The sequence below is a fragment of the Beta vulgaris genome, chromosome 2, assembly GCF_026745355.1.
Source record: "Beta vulgaris subsp. vulgaris cultivar EL10 chromosome 2, EL10.2, whole genome shotgun sequence".
NCBI lineage: Eukaryota > Viridiplantae > Streptophyta > Magnoliopsida > Caryophyllales > Amaranthaceae > Beta > Beta vulgaris.
In genome coordinates this window covers 2,458,405-2,476,077 of record NC_079203.1, presented here as the reverse complement: position 1 = coordinate 2,476,077, position 17,673 = coordinate 2,458,405, and the positions used below count along the sequence as shown (strand labels likewise).

At 34.0% G+C, this 17,673-nt stretch overlaps 1 protein-coding gene across 1 annotated transcript; it reads left to right on the top strand.

The window, feature by feature from the left end:
- The first annotated feature begins 5,211 nt into the window (after nt 1–5,211).
- LOC104887716 (pleiotropic drug resistance protein 1) lies at nt 5,212–15,666 on the top strand. The gene is made up of 22 exons (XM_010672431.4): nt 5,212–6,113; nt 7,838–7,958; nt 8,059–8,147; nt 8,766–8,850; nt 8,973–9,132; nt 9,257–9,333; nt 9,787–9,840; nt 9,934–10,024; nt 10,109–10,410; nt 10,542–10,823; nt 11,076–11,553; nt 11,771–12,013; nt 12,100–12,213; nt 12,311–12,429; nt 12,529–12,861; nt 13,412–13,702; nt 13,790–13,873; nt 13,959–14,092; nt 14,182–14,409; nt 14,571–14,742; nt 14,870–15,124; nt 15,231–15,666. Exons 1-22 carry the CDS (start codon nt 5,776–5,778, stop codon nt 15,495–15,497), a joined length of 4,317 nt encoding a protein of 1,438 aa, XP_010670733.2. The 5' UTR covers nt 5,212–5,775; the 3' UTR covers nt 15,498–15,666.
- Nucleotides 15,667–17,673: the final 2,007 nt, after the last annotated feature.

Below are 17,673 nucleotides of genomic sequence, written 5' to 3'. Positions count from 1 at the left end.
ATTAAAAGACGTGTGAAAACAAGAAATTGTGCCACGTGGCGCTCTCCCCATGGAGTTTTAGTTCATGTAATACATGTACAATAAAAAAATAAAGAAATTGCATAGTAAAGACCTCAAGTACATATACTAAAGTTCTAACCACTAGGCTAAGTAGTATATATATTTAGTGTTATTATCATAAAGTATTATATTAATAAATGAAATTTTTTCTTACCCGGAGTATAGCCCGGACCTAATAACTAGTTATTATCAAAATCATGTCACTAATAAAGAACGGTAGTTAAATTTAGGATCATTTTGGAAATTTTATGTTAATCAGTCATTTGTATATTGTGTTCAAGTAAATACTTATTTTTTGAACATGGATCTAGTTAGGCTTTGTTCACTCCACCTAATTTTATTGAAATTGATTTTACTGATTCTTAACTAATGGAAACAAACCATAGGTTTGATAGTTACACTATAACTTATGGTGTAACTGTTTTCGTGCACCCTCTTTGTATTCCCTCATGCCCGGAGTCCGGACACTGGTGAAATTCCCTCTCGTTCGCGTAAACTTCGGAAGTTTCCTAGAAAACTCGTAAGGCAGTAGCAAAATAATCCATCAGCCTCGATGGGTGGCATTAACCCACACTCATTCTCTTTATTTAGAGGGCGGAGTTGAACTTGAGATTGAGGGCAACTTAGTTACATGAACTCTTCAATTTACCTCAAGTACCCGTGTTACATCCTTGAAATTCGGACATCGACATGGACATTTGGATACTTCATTTGGGGCCAAAATCATGAAAAATTTCTTAAAATAGCGAGTTAGACACTTAGACACGTATTTTTGTCAGACATGAGAATGAGTCCAAGTAACATAGGAGGGCAATAATTCCTCAACCTAGCTCAATTGATCAGCCTCCACCAACTTTAGACTTTCGTTTTGTTTCAAACATCCTCTCATTCTCTCTCTTCGACGTAGCTCCAGTGATATTCGCGAAGGAAGAAGCGGCGGAAAACTGCAGGTCACGAGGTCGTTGACGGAGGTTAGAGACCATATAACCAAGATCTTATATATGATGTCGATGAGAATGATTCAAGCTGAGTTGAACTCCCTTGGTACTCGAACAAGTTTGCTACGTTGTGATGGAGTATTGAGTCACAACTAACACAGTCTAATCGAATTTCTTTTCGCCCCCTATGGAAGTCCAGATGAAATGGATTGTTTTAGGGGTGGTGGTTGTGTGGTGTTAGGTGGTGTTGGGATGGTGTGGGTCAGTTGGCACTATGTGCAAAAAAGTTATATGTCACAACACAACCGTTGCGATCCTTTAGAGAACCGAATCGGTAAATCCTCGAAATTTTGGGTGGGAAACCAGGGAACACAAGGTTTGTTGACGATCCCTGGCTACAATCCCGGGGACATCATAAATAGTACCTGCTACTCTGACTTTTTCTACTTTGCATATGGGCTTTATATTCTCTACGGCGTCAATCATAAGTTTGATTACATCGCCTTCAGTTCGAGCTGGGCGGTAAAACCGGCCGAAACCCCTGCTTTTGCCAGCATGACAGCAAGGAGTCAACTGAATGACTTGTACACATACTCCTGTATCCACATACTGTAAAAAGGAGTCTAATAACTCTATTAGTTACCCTTTCGGTACAACTTTGATCGAATTTATGGTTGAACGAGATCTGATAGACCTCAAGGTACGGGATGTATTATCTGTACAAGGTGGGAATAAACCCGAAATCAAAAAGAAGAAGGGTGATCTTGAATGATTTTATGATCTGATCCTGTCATAAATCAAATTCACATATTATCTTTCTCCTATTAAATTTGTCTTAGGGTATTGAACTACACTATCACTATTTGTGAATGAAAACGTAATTAATAATGTGTGTAAATTTTGACATGAGTTTTTCTATACTATATTAAGCATAGTTATTGCTATTTTACCTAAACTGTATATGATCATACGTCAGATCTGCCGATTCGATCATACCAAGCACTACAATTCAAAGTAGGATCTCGATCATGATAACATTAATTGGCATCATCTCTTGAAATCGAGGCTCATCCTTTGCAAGAGGGATTCCCAATTTCTCCTTTCTTTTCAATGGATTTCAACATACCTACCTAAAAATACATATCATTGTTTGAATAAGAGTGAACAAGATATGATCAAATTAAGGGTGGCAAACATTAAACACGATGAACAATATGAAACACATTGAGAACAACCCTTATTAACAAGCTATGCTTCCTCAAATTATTCTCTTGAGTCTTGACCTTTCAAAAAAACGATTTAGAAACGTAGAATAAGGAGGCTTGTAGCAAATTAAAGAAGAAATTAGCAACAAATTACTAGAAGTGTGCAGGAGGATGCAAGGGTGGACCAATTTACATGTTTTTTCTTTGCTTACGAGTTTGATCACCATGTGTCTCCAGACCAATTCATATAACATGTTTGAGTTATTGTGTTTCTACGTCTAACAAAATTATTATTAGGAAGTCATTCAGTAATCCAACCTTCATAAATCGATTGTTTTCTTTTGTTGCAGGCAAACTGGCAAAGTCTCCTTAAATCTCTATTATATAAGTTAAAGGAGTGAGAAAGATGGTGTCCCTTTATAAAAAGTCTAAGATATCTTTAATGATTTAAACTCCTTTATATATTTAATAGTCTTTTCTTCTTCATACCTGCCATATACATTGAACAAGTTAATAATGGAATTGAATTTCAAATTTCAAATAAATGTAAATTAAGGAGGATGAATTCCTCTTAATATGTGAGATTAAATTGACAATATAACTTGATTGAAACAATCCGTACAAAAAATAAAGACTTGAATTTATTTCATATTATTATAAAACCTAAATGTTGACTATTATTCGATAATCTCTATTAATATATAAATTAAACTCTTCCACTTTATTAATATTCAAAGATTGAATCTGATAAACAAATTCTTTCACTTTATTAATATTCAATGATTGAATCTGATATACAAATTCTTCCACTTTATTTGAGCACGAGCTTTCTTCTGCTTTGTATTTCCTTCACTTATATAATAGAGATTTGAATAATGATGAACAAATAACTAAAAAAACCAACGAAACATTGATTTAAGAAAAATATATTTAAAAAATTAAAAATCATTATAATATTTGTTCAAATCAAATTTATTGTAGTACTGATGAATAACTAATTGAGAAAAAGAATGTTAATTTGACATGCACACATAGCGTGCAAAAAATACTAGTTATCACTATTCGAGGAGTAATATAGATAATTGGCTTTTTCTTAGAGGTTTTCTACTATGAAAATCAGAGTTAGTGTAAACTGTGCCACGTGGCGCTCTCCCTAGGGAGTTTTAGTTCATGTAATCCATGTACAATAAAAAAATTAAGAAATTGCATAGTATAGGGTTTGATCCCGAGACCTCAAGTACATATACTAAAGTTTTAACCACTAGGCTAAGTTGTATTTAGTGCTATTATCATAAAGTATTATATTAATAAATGAAATTTTTTCTTACACGGGGCATAGCCCGAGTCTAATAACTAGTTATAATGATTGAAAATGTGTCTATTATGTGCGTGAAGCTTAAAATGTCGATTATAATAGAGCTAATTAAATATCTCTATTATATAAGCCAAGGAGAAGCTATGATGTCCTCCTTTGAAAAGACCTATATACCCTTAATCTCACAAAAAATAATAAAGAAAATATTTTATTAATTCTTTCCTTATTTACAAAACGGATAATAAGTAATACATTACCAAAAAGAATTACATAAAAAATGTGTAAAAAGAGGAAACTCACAATTGAAAATATAAACTAATGACCAAATCATTTTTCAAACAATTATAAAAGCAAAGATTGATAAAGATTCTTATTATCAATTTATAATTTCAAATAACATGCATTGATAAACCATAAAAGAATTTAAAAACTTAGAGAATATTTTTATTTTATTTTTTTTGGACTCACAATTAGTTGGGATAATAAATAATTAAAGAGATAAACATACATCATCAGATAATATCAATTTATAATTTTTTTATTAAAGCACTACTAACCATATTATGCATAAAACCCTTAATTACTTAGTGAAATTAAATTAAACTACTACTCATAAAATACACCTACAAAATATATGTATTTCTAAATAAATAACATAGCTCAGATTATTATTTAAGGGGAGAGTTGTTGAATTATCTACCAAATACGAAGTACAAGATAACATATCCTACTTCAACATAGTCCTCTATGGAAAACATTACTCCCTCTGTTTTTTTTTTTATCATTCTTACTTAGAATCTTGACACTATTTATACTTAGAGAGAATCTTCTCAATTTTTTTCAATTTATAAGAAAAAATATAGTCATGTGAGGTCTTGTTTGATTCGTCTCAATTAGTACGTTATTAATATTCAATCGTTATAATTTTTACTAATATATAATAAAAGATATTTAAGTTTAAAGATGTACGGAGATGTGCACATGAAAGTGAGAAAGATAAAAAAACAGAGAGAATACTCTTTAGACAAAGAATAAGGCTAGTAAAAAATCACAACGCGTCGCTCATCAATATTCACCATAAATATTATACTCTTAAGTTAGTTTTTTTAATACTTTTATTATTTATATATTGTCGCACGCATCGCGTGCATATAAATGCTAGTTTTACTTTAAGTAATCCCTTTTAGATTGGGTCCTATGTTATCTTAATTAATAGTAAAACAGTATGAGATTTTGTATAAAATCTAGAAATCCTCGTGGGCTAGCTTCCACGGTATTCTCCTTTCCCATTTATAGCGGTCATTAGAATTTGGGTCATGTCCAGCATGGACCATACTTTTTATACTTTTCTTTAAAGTAATTACTAATTACTCCTTCGTGCTAGTTTTTTTTTTTTTTTTTTTTTTTTTTTTTTTTTTCCCTCAAAAAAAAAAAAAAAAGTTTACTAGTATTTCTTTTAAGGGTGTCCCTTATTAATATACTTTTTTTTGCTATTTTTGGAATGAGACTATAAACTTTTCATCACGCATACATTCAACTTTAATATAAAATAATAGTTTCTCTTTCTTTCTATCACTCACGATATTATTTGTTTTAAAACTCTGTATAAAAGAAAGGAATAAACTAATAGAAGACGGAGGGAGTACAATTTCAAATGTCAAACAAATAGAAAGTTCCATTCCATACCAATACCATAAACAAAAAATAGAATTATTCCATGGTCTTCACAATCTTTTAACTCATTTGTGGCCTAAAAAAATGATAGTTTTCTGCCATTTTAGAATTGTCAAGTCAAATATGACGAATTTTATTATATAAATGATAAATCATTCCTTTCAATTTCATTAACATCATACTTTTTCCTCCTTCTTGCTGTAAACTCAACAAAAAAAAACCCCAAAATATCTCTATTGAAATCCTCAAACCCACCACATTTCGTATAAAACTCACAATTTCTGTACAACAGAAACACTTCAACTTTAGTATAGCTCAAAAATCAAGTGAGCAGAGCTTATTTTTTCTGGGTATTCATCATATTACAAAAAAATCCAATCTTTTTCTTGATTTTATAGAGCAAAAAAATTCTGGGTTTATCCCAAAATTGAGTGAACAAACCTTATTATACATTAAAACAAAGCAACTTTTTTCTGGGTAATGATCAAATTTCAACAACAAAAAAAACCCATTTCTTTTTTCTTGATTTATTAGAGAGAAAAAAACCCATTTCTTTTTTCTGGTTTTTTTTTTTTTTTAAGAAATGGAGAATAGTAGTGCAGCAGAATTATACAGAGTAGCAAGTGTTGGTTTAGGGAGAAATTCATCAAGTGTATGGAGAAATAGTGGAAGAGAAGTATTTTCAACATCAACTCGTGATGAAGATGATGAAGAAGCACTTAAATGGGCTGCACTTGAGAAATTACCCACTTATAATCGGGTTAGAAAAGGTATATTAACTGATATTGGGGGCCCAGCAAGAGAAATTGATGTTGATAAACTTGGTTTTGAAGATAAAAAAGAGCTTTTACAAAGACTTGTTAAAACTGCTGAGGAAGATAATGAGAAGTTCTTGCTTAAGCTCAGACAACGTATTGATAGGTATGTATGTGTTTTTTTTGTTTTGGTTTACAATACATGAAGGAGTGAAATGTTATTTTGAGTTGATAATTTTGCATTTTGTTGTTGCTAATGTTGCTATGCATCTGCATGGTAATCTAAAGTTGTGTATCATATTCACATAACAAAGGATTGGAGTCAGCTCAAGTGAGTAGAGCGCTCCCTCTTGGCCCTTGAGTTAGGGGGTTTGATCTTTACCCCAACACATAATGCTGGGGTATTTCCAGGGGTTAGCCCTTAGACTGACTTAATTTCCTAATAAAAAAACTATTTTATCCGTATCATATTACTTGCTATATTTCTCAATTCACAGACTCCTAGACAATTTTTGGAGAAAAAAGAGGTAAAGAGTAAACGAAAAAAGAACCATGTAAAAAGAGATAGATATAGAGAGTTTATTGTCTAAAAAGGAAGTGTAGTAACTAGTAAGTAATGTAAAAGTGTACCCAATAAAAGTGTAACGAGTATTATGAAATGGAGGAAGTATCTTATTTGGACACTTTCATTTACCTCAAGATTCAATACTCGTGTATCGTGTCGGCAAGACACAACAATCGATACTTCACTTAAAACTAAAAATTTTACTTTTTCTGTAAAATAGCTTAATTCATGTAGGCACTTGATTCGTGTCATACTTTTGATTTTTTATTATTCCACCTTTCCTTTCCTGCCTCTTTCGAATTATAATATAATAATAGAATAGAAAGACACACTAAATAAACTGACTATGATCGGTCTTTTTTTTTAATGATTCTAACTATTGGTTATTCTATGATGATAATTAACGAGAATGTTTTTTTCTAGAATGATCTTTCGACGAATTTGTAGAGATAATAAGTGTTTTGATCTACAATAATATCATTGTGGATTAGGTTCACGCAAGACTAACTCTAATTCTAAGGATCTTTGGCAAATTTGCAGTATAAAGTTGGCATTTGGTCAGGCCATATATATGGGGGTAGGGGATTGGCTAGTACAATCTTAACCGACCCATAATAAGTAAGCCATGCCATATTGGGCCTAGATTGCCAAGTATACTTGGACCATGGAATTTTTGTAAAATATTTAAGGTGTGTTAAGAATCTCTATTATATAAGAGAAAGAGAAGGGGAACACTAAAAATGGTAAATTCTGTTATACTCTTAAATAATAAAATACAAATTAATCATCTTTTATCATTATATCCTCAATTTACAAAATATTTACATCATCCGTGATTTCTTGGTTTTCAGAAAACAAAAGAAAAATATACAATAAATTGTATGAACATTTTTTCGTATATATTATTACACAATTGACCTTTTATTTGTTTTCGCACGCATTGCGTGCATACAAGACTAGTTTTAATATATGTAGACCCAAGTACTTGGTGCCCGGGTATAAATATTAGATAAATTTTGTAAAATAGAATTATTTTGATTTTTTTTTTATATAATAACGTATTGATCAATGTTAGTAATGTGTTTATGTGTATGTTCCTACTTTGAACTTGTTACACTTACCCCTTAAGGTTGCGTATATCATTTTCCTTTATTCATTATAGAGATTTGTAAGTCGAAATGCTCTTTGTTGCTTAAATTTTGATTGAGGACTTGAAACTTTCAATAGAAAGTAGACTTCTTGTTACTTAATATAGGTGACATTTCTGTGTAAGTTGAATGTTTTTAAAGTTGAAGCTAGATTGAAATGAAATCTTGTGTATTCAGGGTTGGTATTGAAATCCCAACAATTGAGGTAAGGTATGAGCATTTGAATGTTGAAGCACAAGTTTTAGTGGGAAGCAGAGGTTTACCATCTGTATTGAACTTCTTCACCAATACAATTGAGGTAACAAAATGTTTCTGAGTTACTCATTTGTTTGGTAAAACATTTTCACCATTGTTGTAGTTTTAATATTCCTTTTTTTTCTCTTGGATGATCTTTCCAGGGTATCTTGAATCTTCTCCACATTGTTCCAGATAGGAGAAAACCGTTTACAATCCTTCATGATGTCAATGGAGTTATCAAGCCTGGCAGGTAATGATAATTTCAAGGCTCATCTTAAGTAAAACAGTTCCAGATATGTGTACTCCTTCTATCCCTAAAGTATAGGTCATGTATGATTGACGATTACTTTTAGAGCCATTTTCGTAGCTTGTGATAAATGGTGGTAATGATAATGAATTTATGACGTAAATTTGTAGAGAAAGTTTCATGTCAATTCCCATGGTAATGTAAAAATGATACCATCTCTGAAGTGGTAATGGATGGTGAATGGTGATAGTAATGTTTGAAGAAAAAGATTTAAATGGGGATGGACAAGCAATAACATCAATAATACCACGAGAGTTACTTCAAATTTTTTTTACTTAAGTAATAAGTCATCACCATGTCGCCATGTATTACCGCCTACCAAATAAGCTGTTAACTATTTGAATTACTACCTTCCTATCATACCAGTGCAGTCTTTCTCTGGAATTATTGTTTTGAGATATCATTAAGGATAACATGTGAAAGTTTATAGACTTAGTTTACTAAATTTTGAAAGCGGTCTACCATATCACGACGACTTAAAGTAGATATGTGACCTATTATTGATGGAGGGGTATCAACAAACTGTCATTGATAAGAAACTCATATCTATATGGTGTGCAGGTTGACATTACTTTTAGGCCCTCCTGGCTCAGGAAAGACTACGTTGCTGCTGGCATTGGCTGGTAAGCTTGCCAAAGATCTTAAGGTGAGAGTCATATATCCAAGGAATTGCTTCTATTTCATCTGTTTTCCCCCCTGAAAATATATGTTTGTTATATCTGCCTGTGATATACTGTTAGTAATAATCTGAAATACATGGAACTGCAGTTTTCAGGAAGTGTCACATACAATGGACACACGATGAATGAGTTTGTTCCGCAAAGGAGCTCAGCATATATAAGCCAACATGATCTTCACATTGGAGAGATGACAGTTAGAGAAACTTTAGCCTTCTCAGCAAGGGTTCAAGGGGTTGGAACGAATTACGGTTAGTTTGTGGCATTAGCTATTATTATTTTTTTGCCATGATAACTTGGCAACTGAAAAGATAGTGACTCAAATAACTAAATTAGATGAAATGCTCGTCTATCTAATGAGTTTGTCATATCCAGATATGCTGGTGGAATTGTCAAGAAGAGAGAAGGAAGCCAATATTAAGCCTGATGCTGATATTGATGTTTACATGAAGGTAAAAAGTTTCACATGAAAAAATTGGAAGGAGCATAATGGTGCTGAAAGTATATTTTATGCTACAATTGCATTGGTAAAACAACATAATGATATTGAATGGGAAGAAAAAAAATAATGAGATATAAATGAAAAAGAAACTTATAATTAAAATAATATGTTATTAGGGCTTCGATACTCACTACTCTGACATGGGTATCAGGTATGTGTCGAAGGGCTACAATGAATTTAACTTTAAGGTCCAAAGTGTAGTGTCGAGTGTCCTGCCGTTTTCTAAGTGTTAAGAGGACCTGGCACGAATACTTGAGGTCAAATGTATAGTCTGAGTAACTTAAGTTACAATGTATGAACTGTGTTAGTACATACTTAATAAGACTAAAAAGATTGTTAGTTGTAAGTGCAATATTGGTCCTACAATATCAATTATCTTAAGCTGTTTTGATGTGATTTCTAGGCAGCAGCAATGGAGGGACAGGACGCCAGTGTAGTTACTGAGTACATTCTTAAGGTAATTGATCATCATTTATCTGATATATTCATAATTTTCTTTGAGAGTCAAGAACATCAAAATCTGAGCAATTGGTTTGTGTTGCTTATACAGATTTTAGGACTTGATATATGTGCTGATACAATGGTTGGGAATGAAATGATAAGGGGTATTTCAGGAGGACAAAGAAAGCGACTTACTACTGGTAAACATTTTATTGTCTCCTAACTAAATCATTTGTATTTTTCTCGATCTTCTGTGGCATAATTTGGGATTCACCATGTTACAGGAGAAATGCTGGTTGGCCCATCAAAAGCACTTTTTATGGATGAAATATCAACTGGTTTGGACAGCTCTACAACATATCAGATTGTCAACTCAATCAGGCAATCCATCCATATTCTAAAAGGAACCGCTCTAATTTCTCTCCTACAACCTGCTCCTGAGACATATGACCTCTTTGACGATATAATACTTGTTGCTGATGGACAAATCGTGTATCAAGGTCCTAGAGAACATGTGCTTGAGTTCTTTGAATACATGGGCTTCAAATGTCCTGAAAGAAAGGGAGCTGCTGACTTTTTACAAGAAGTAAAATCTCCTGCTATATACTCAAATATGTCATCTTTAGTAAAAAAAAAAAAAAAAAAATTTGTTTAATATCTGCTGTATAATTATAAGACTTGTATCTTATTTGGTTTTGGATAATACTTATTCGATAGGTAACATCAACGAAAGATCAGGAACAGTATTGGTGCCGTGAGAATGAGCCTTATACCTTTGTTACTGTTAAGGAGTTTGCAGAAGCTTTTCAATCATTTCATGTCGGCAGGAAACTTGCTAGTGAGCTTTCGGTTCCATTTGACAAGTCGAAAAGCCATCCTGCAGCCTTGACAACAGGAACATATGGTCTTGGTAAAAGAGAGTTGTTTAAAGCATGCATGTCTAGAGAAGCATTGCTGATGAAAAGAAACCAATTTGTCTATATTTTTAAGGCCTTTCAAGTGAGTATTTACACATTTACCAGTAGGATTTATTTTCAATAAGTCTATTTGGCTAAATTATAGCTAGCTAATTTTTTGTCCCATGAGTCTAATCGCACATTTTCGGTAACTTCACTTGGTGTGGACCCATTATCTTATCTTATTTTGCTAGCTAAAAATTTGGCTAATTAGAGCTTTTCAATATTATATCCCTTAAGAGAAAGTCAAATATGTTCCAAATTTGCTTATTAATTATTTCTTGTGTTTTTGCAGCTCATTCTGACCGCACTTGTGACCTCGACATTGTTTTTGAGATCTCATATGCATAAGAGAGATGTACAAGATGGGAATATCTACATGGGTGCACTTTTCTTTGCTCAAATTCAGATCCTATTCAATGGGTTTGCTGAGATGGCATTAGCAATCGCAAAGCTTCCCGTCTTCTATAAGCAAAGAGACTTGCGGTTTTACCCTGCTTGGGCATATGCCATACCTTCATGGATTCTTAAAATACCAATAGCTATTATAGAAACAGCCATTTGGGTGATATTAACTTACTATATCATTGGCTATGACTCCAATGCGGGAAGGTTCTTTAAACATTATTTCGTGCTCTTAGCTGTTCACCAGATGGCTTCTGCGCTGTTTCGACTTAACGCAGGACTTGGAAGAAATATGATTTTGGCCAACACATTTGGCACCGGTGCTCTGGTTACACTTATTGTGCTGGGTGGATTCATTATATCTCGTCGTATGTTTGCTTTCCTTTCTTGTCTTGCAAGTATGAGATTGCTTTGCTCTTTTTACGTCAAAAACCACAAGTTCCAGATAGATTCATTTCAACCAAAAACTGAAATTAGATTACAGCCAAAAAGTTTTTGATGTTCATATTAGTGTTGTCAGGTGTAAGGATAAAGTATGAATCATATAAATTGAACTGAACATGATCCGTTCCATATTTGTCTCAGATAACGTGAAGAAATGGTGGATATGGGGCTACTGGATCTCTCCACTGCAGTACGGGCAAAATGCACTATCTGTTAATGAATTCCTTGGACATAGTTGGAGCAATCTTTCTTTAGGACGTATTGTCTTGGACTCTCGTGGGGTGTTTACGCATTCATATTGGTATTGGATTGGACTTGGAGCGTTGGTGGGATACGTTTTTCTGTTGAATCTGTTCTATACATGGACTTTAACATATTTAAACCGTAAGTGGTCATGTTTTGTATTATCCTTAAGTTACAGAAGATGCATGTGCTAATATTTTTCTGACAATTTTGATTCGTGTTTGCAGCACTTGGAAAACCTCAGGCCATGTTATCTGAAGAAGATTTGAAATTCAAAGAAGCTAACCTAACTGGTCAAGCTATTGAGTTGTCATCCAGCAGAAAGAGATCCTCTCGTTCTCGTGAGTCAATTCTCTTAAAAAACATATAGCTCTTCCACCAAGTATCATTCTCATTTTCATGACTATAACACAAACTCAATGTATCTCTAATTTGTAGAAAGGAGAGTAGATATTCAAGAGCAAGCTAATGGAAACTCGAATAGGGGGATGGTTCTGCCTTTTGAACGCCTTTCTGTTACTTTTGATGAAATTAGTTACTCAGTAGACATGCCTCCGGTAATCTTTCTGTCTTTTCCAACATCATGGGTGCTTCCCATTTAAAATTTGTATCTTTCATCTAAAAGTCTAATTGTAAAAATTACACATCATTTTCAGGCAATGAAAGCTCAAGGTGTCACTGAGGACCGACTAACACTTCTAAAGGGTGTCAGTGGTGCTTTCAGGCCAGGAGTGTTGACAGCACTTATGGGTGTTAGTGGTGCAGGAAAGACTACCCTAATGGATGTGTTAGCAGGGAGGAAAACTGGTGGATATATCGATGGAGATGTCAGAATATCGGGTTACCCCAAGAAGCAAGAAACCTTTGCTCGAGTTTCTGGATACTGTGAGCAGGCTGATATTCACTCTCCTCATCTGACTGTTTATGAGTCCTTAATCTTTTCTGCTTGGCTTCGGTTGTCATCCGATGTTGATGCAGAAACAAGAAAGGTAACCTTTTCTGAATATATATATTGTACTTGAAGTACTAATGTAGAATATTCAATTTTGCCTTACTCTTTGAGATTAGTCCTGTTGGAGGATAACTAGCACTTGTCCATTGTTATTTTTTGCTTTCAGATCTTTTTGAGAACTAAAAGCACAAATATTGAAACTAGAAAAAGTACTTCCCAATATTCTATTGTCTGTTTAAACCAAATCATGATCAGTCTAAGAATACCTAATTTTAAGTTTATTGTACAATTTATATTCACTCTAGAAATATTATAAGCAAAAATTGGAAACTGAAATCGAACAACCCCCTGAGTTTTCTTACATTGAGAAGATTTGGGAGGATGAACATACAAGTCAAACCTCGACTTGGCCTGTATAGGGTCAAAGTCAAACACTCAAGCAAGTTAGATGTAGCTTGTGTGCAGGCCCAATGAAGGTTTAGTAAGATCTAGTGATGGAAGATTGATATTCATACATTTTTAATGTTGACTAAAACAATGGTGGTTGTATAAAAAGCTGAAGATGTAATGATAAATTTATGTTGCAGGTATTCGTGGAGGAAGTCATGGAACTTGTAGAATTGCACACTTTAAGACACGCACTTGTAGGACTTCCGGGAGTTAATGGTCTTTCAACTGAACAGAGAAAGAGACTAACAATTGCTGTTGAACTTGTCGCCAACCCATCTATAATCTTCATGGATGAGCCAACCTCGGGGCTTGATGCCAGAGCTGCTGCCATTGTTATGCGGACCATCAGAAACACAGTTAATACAGGACGAACAGTGGTTTGCACAATCCATCAGCCTAGCATTGACATATTCGATGCTTTTGACGAGGTTTGATCCTATATGAATTGCAATATCATGATTTTCTAGTTTAAGAACTCAAGAAAAATTAACTATTTCTTTATTTATTTTCTGTAGTTGCTACTGCTAAAACGAGGTGGACAGCAGATATATTTTGGTCCAATAGGTCGTCATGGTATTCAACTTATCAAATACTTTGAGGTGAGGAAATTAGTTATGTATCTGTAATTTTTAAATACTATGGTACATTTGCTGAAATTGAACGCATCATATTTCTTCAATAAAGGCAATCGGTGGTGTTCAAAAGATCAAAGAGGCCTATAATCCAGCAACTTGGATGTTGGAGGTAACATCAATGGCCCAGGAAGCTGCACTTGGTGTTGATTTTGCCCAAATATACAAGGATTCCGATCTCTACAGGTAAGATAGGTCATACTCTTTGAAGAGAAACCCCTTAGGATTACACGCGCTGTTTTGCTATTAGCTAAAATTAATTACTAATATTGCAGGAGAAGTAAAGCATTGATAACAGAACTTAGTGTACCAATTGCAGCATCAAAAGACCTGTACTTCCCTACTCAATATTCACAGCCTTCTGTTACTCAATTTATGGCTTGTTTGTGGAAACTGCATTGTTCATATTGGCGAAACACTATGTACACCGCAATGAGGCTCCTCTTTGCAACTTTTGTGGGGGTCATGTTTGGATCCATTTTCTGGAAGATTGGGCAAAACAGGTACTTAAATTGATACACTCTCCCTCCCTAGATAATACGCCACTTCTTATTTTGGGTTTTTCCAAAATTATAGGCTACTATCTAAAGTAGTAAGTTAAACATTTGCAATATTACCCTTATGTTCCCAGTATATCTAAATTATTACTTTGCTAATATTGCAGAAGTACGCAGCAAGACCTTTTCAATGCAATGGGTTCTATGTACACCGCAATTCTTTTCCTCGGTATTCAGAATGCATCAGGAGTTCAACCAGTGGTGTTTGTTGAAAGAACAGTATTCTACCGAGAAAGAGCAGCAGGAATGTATGCGGCATTGCCCTATGCCTTTGCACAGGTATACATACATCCCTTTTTAATGTCTGATATTAGCCCACAAAAAGGATTTTGGTGACAAAATGATTAAATAATGATTAATATGCCTCTTCTAGATTCTTAACATATTATATAACTGTTCAATTCAGGTTGTCATTGAGCTTCCTTACACTTTCTGCCAAACGATCTCCTATGGGGCGATAGTATATGCCATGATGGGGTTCCAGTGGACTTTAGCCAAGTTCTTTTGGTACATTTTCTTCATGTACTTTACCTTGCTCTACTTCACATACTACGGCATGATGTGTGTTGGCCTAACCCCGAATGATAGTGTTTCCGCCATCATTTCCTCTGCCTTCTACGGAATATGGAATCTTTTCTCCGGTTTCCTTATCCCAAGACCAGTAAGCTCACTTCAATATCTACTCGTTATCGTAACAATTACTCATTCTCAAATCAAGTCCTTTATTGCTACATTTTCTAAGTTTTTCTTTTCATTTCTATGTACAGAGAATGCCAGTATGGTGGAGATGGTACTACTGGGGATGCCCCATAGCGTGGAGCTTGTATGGAATGCTAGTCTCTCAATTCGGTGATTACGAAGATCGACTCCTAGATGTTGCTAATGGACCATCTGTGAGGGACTTTTTGCGTAGCTATTTTGGTTACAGACACGATTTCTTGGGACCTGTTGCGGGTGTAATCCTAGGAATAAACGTCCTATTTGCTGTGGTTTATGCCTATTCTCTCAAGACCTTCAACTTTCAGAGAAGATGATGGATGAGACATATTGAGCTAGAATGCATATTGTTTTATTTTATAGAAATGTTCATATATGTTCTGATTTCTGTTTGAATAGATACTAGCTTATAGAAGTAAAAGTCTTTAGATCTTAGTTCACTTTGTATGAAGAACATCCCTGTTTAATGCAAATTCTTTCTTGAAAGTCTTTTTTTTTGCTACGAAAGCAACATATTATAAGTTAAATCTCCGTTGCAGCCATATTACAAATCGAGTTCAAATCACTCCTACAATGACTAGGGAGAGGGGTGTTCCTAGTTACATTACATTCTAAAGAACTTCTACACTCCTTCGCCATCTTGTCCACGACCATGTTTCGTTCCTGAGGGATGTGGATGAATCTAACCATCTCCCAAGATAGATCCCTGCAATCGCAGATAAGAACAGAATATGTATTGGGCGCACCATCACACTGAGTAAGTAAGTCAACAACATTTACACAATCCGAGAATATCACAATTTTCTTGACATACTCCCTAACTGCCAATGCAAGCGCTTCTTTTAGAGTACTATACAGTTCAGCAAGTAGCACACCCCTAACAACCACTTTCCTCTCAAAACGCGCCACCCACACATACCTATCCGATACAAGAATGCCTGCAAGACCCGATGGCCTTTCATGATTATCAAACGCTGCATCAACAAAACACGCAAAGAAGCCCAAGGGAATAACAGGCTTGTTCAGGGAGGGGGACACAACAGTGGAGGTCACAGTACTCAGGTAATGTAGAGGAGAAGAAATTTGCTTTTATAACAGCACTCTTCAGAGTTTGTTCTGAGTCTAGCGGTATGTATGGTCGCACATCATCCTCCTGTTTATAAACAAAACCGTTTCTATTCTTCCACAGCTCAAAACATATGAAAGGAAAACAAATATTCCACATGACACCTCTAAAAAAACAGCATTGGATCTTAGGTTATCACTCCACCACTCATTTGAGTGTATCCCTACTAACGGCGGGAGAGGGGTAAAAGCCCAAAACAGGTTGCACACTAGGACAGGTAACAAGATAATAGTGCAGTGGAATAAATGAGAGCAAGAGGGAATTCGGCCTAATGACAGTAGCCAACTATAGTTGGAAAAATGTAAAAATAATTTTTCTATTATGAAAGTAAGATATTCTAAAACTAAACATCGAGATGAATCCAACGAGATTCCACCCAACTATATTTTTCTTACTTCAGTCTCATATCCGCATTACATTGCTAGGAATGATAAGGTCTGAGTCGTCTGACAGTTAGATTTATGCAACCTGGCATATATGCATTAGATATATTTCCTAAGAGAATTTTAATTAGGATTTATGACAAAATCATGAGATGATTCATTCATTTTTCAACCACAAAGTAAAATATCTCTATTATATAAGGGAAGAGACGAGCAATGGTGTCCTCTTTTGAAATGCCTATTTTGCCCCCCTTCCCTTTCTAAATTACAAAATGAATGTTAAAATCAAAACCGGGAAACTTAATTAAAACTTAAAATTAACATACAAACTAAACTAATAACCTAGAACGTCAATACACACAAAAAAATTTACAAAAATTTACTTACAAATCACTATTCTCAAGAACCATTCACAATTAATGGTGGGTCATGATAAAAATAGAGGTATATTTGTAGTGAAATCAGAATTTAGAAGTTAGACAAGGAAAAAATTTATTTACTTTTGTATATTGTTTAGAATTTAGAAGTTAGTACTGTACTTAATTCAAAGATCAACTAAAAAATTATAATATTAGAAATCATAAATAAATTCAATAAAAATTTCTATTTTGTTCATTGAATTTAACTTTGAAAAGTAAAAAAAAAAAAAAAAAAACAAAAATAGGTATGAGAGACTTAAGTGACAGAAATTAAACCAATCAAATTTTGCAACTAAAAACAATTATACTTCACATGTCTAATGTTCAAATTTTGACTCTTATGCCGAAGAAAAATCGAGTTTCTGTTTCAAAAAAAATTCAAGCACGCATCGCGTGCAAAAAATTCTAGTACGACCTAAACTAAGATCATTACCTGGGTTGACCTAGCAAAGCATAACACCCCAATTGAAGGCCTTAAAGTTTTTTCAGAAAATAAAAGGTAAGAATAGGAGTTTCACTTGTTTTGTCTTAGTTTAGATATAATTGGTATATTACGCAACATCAG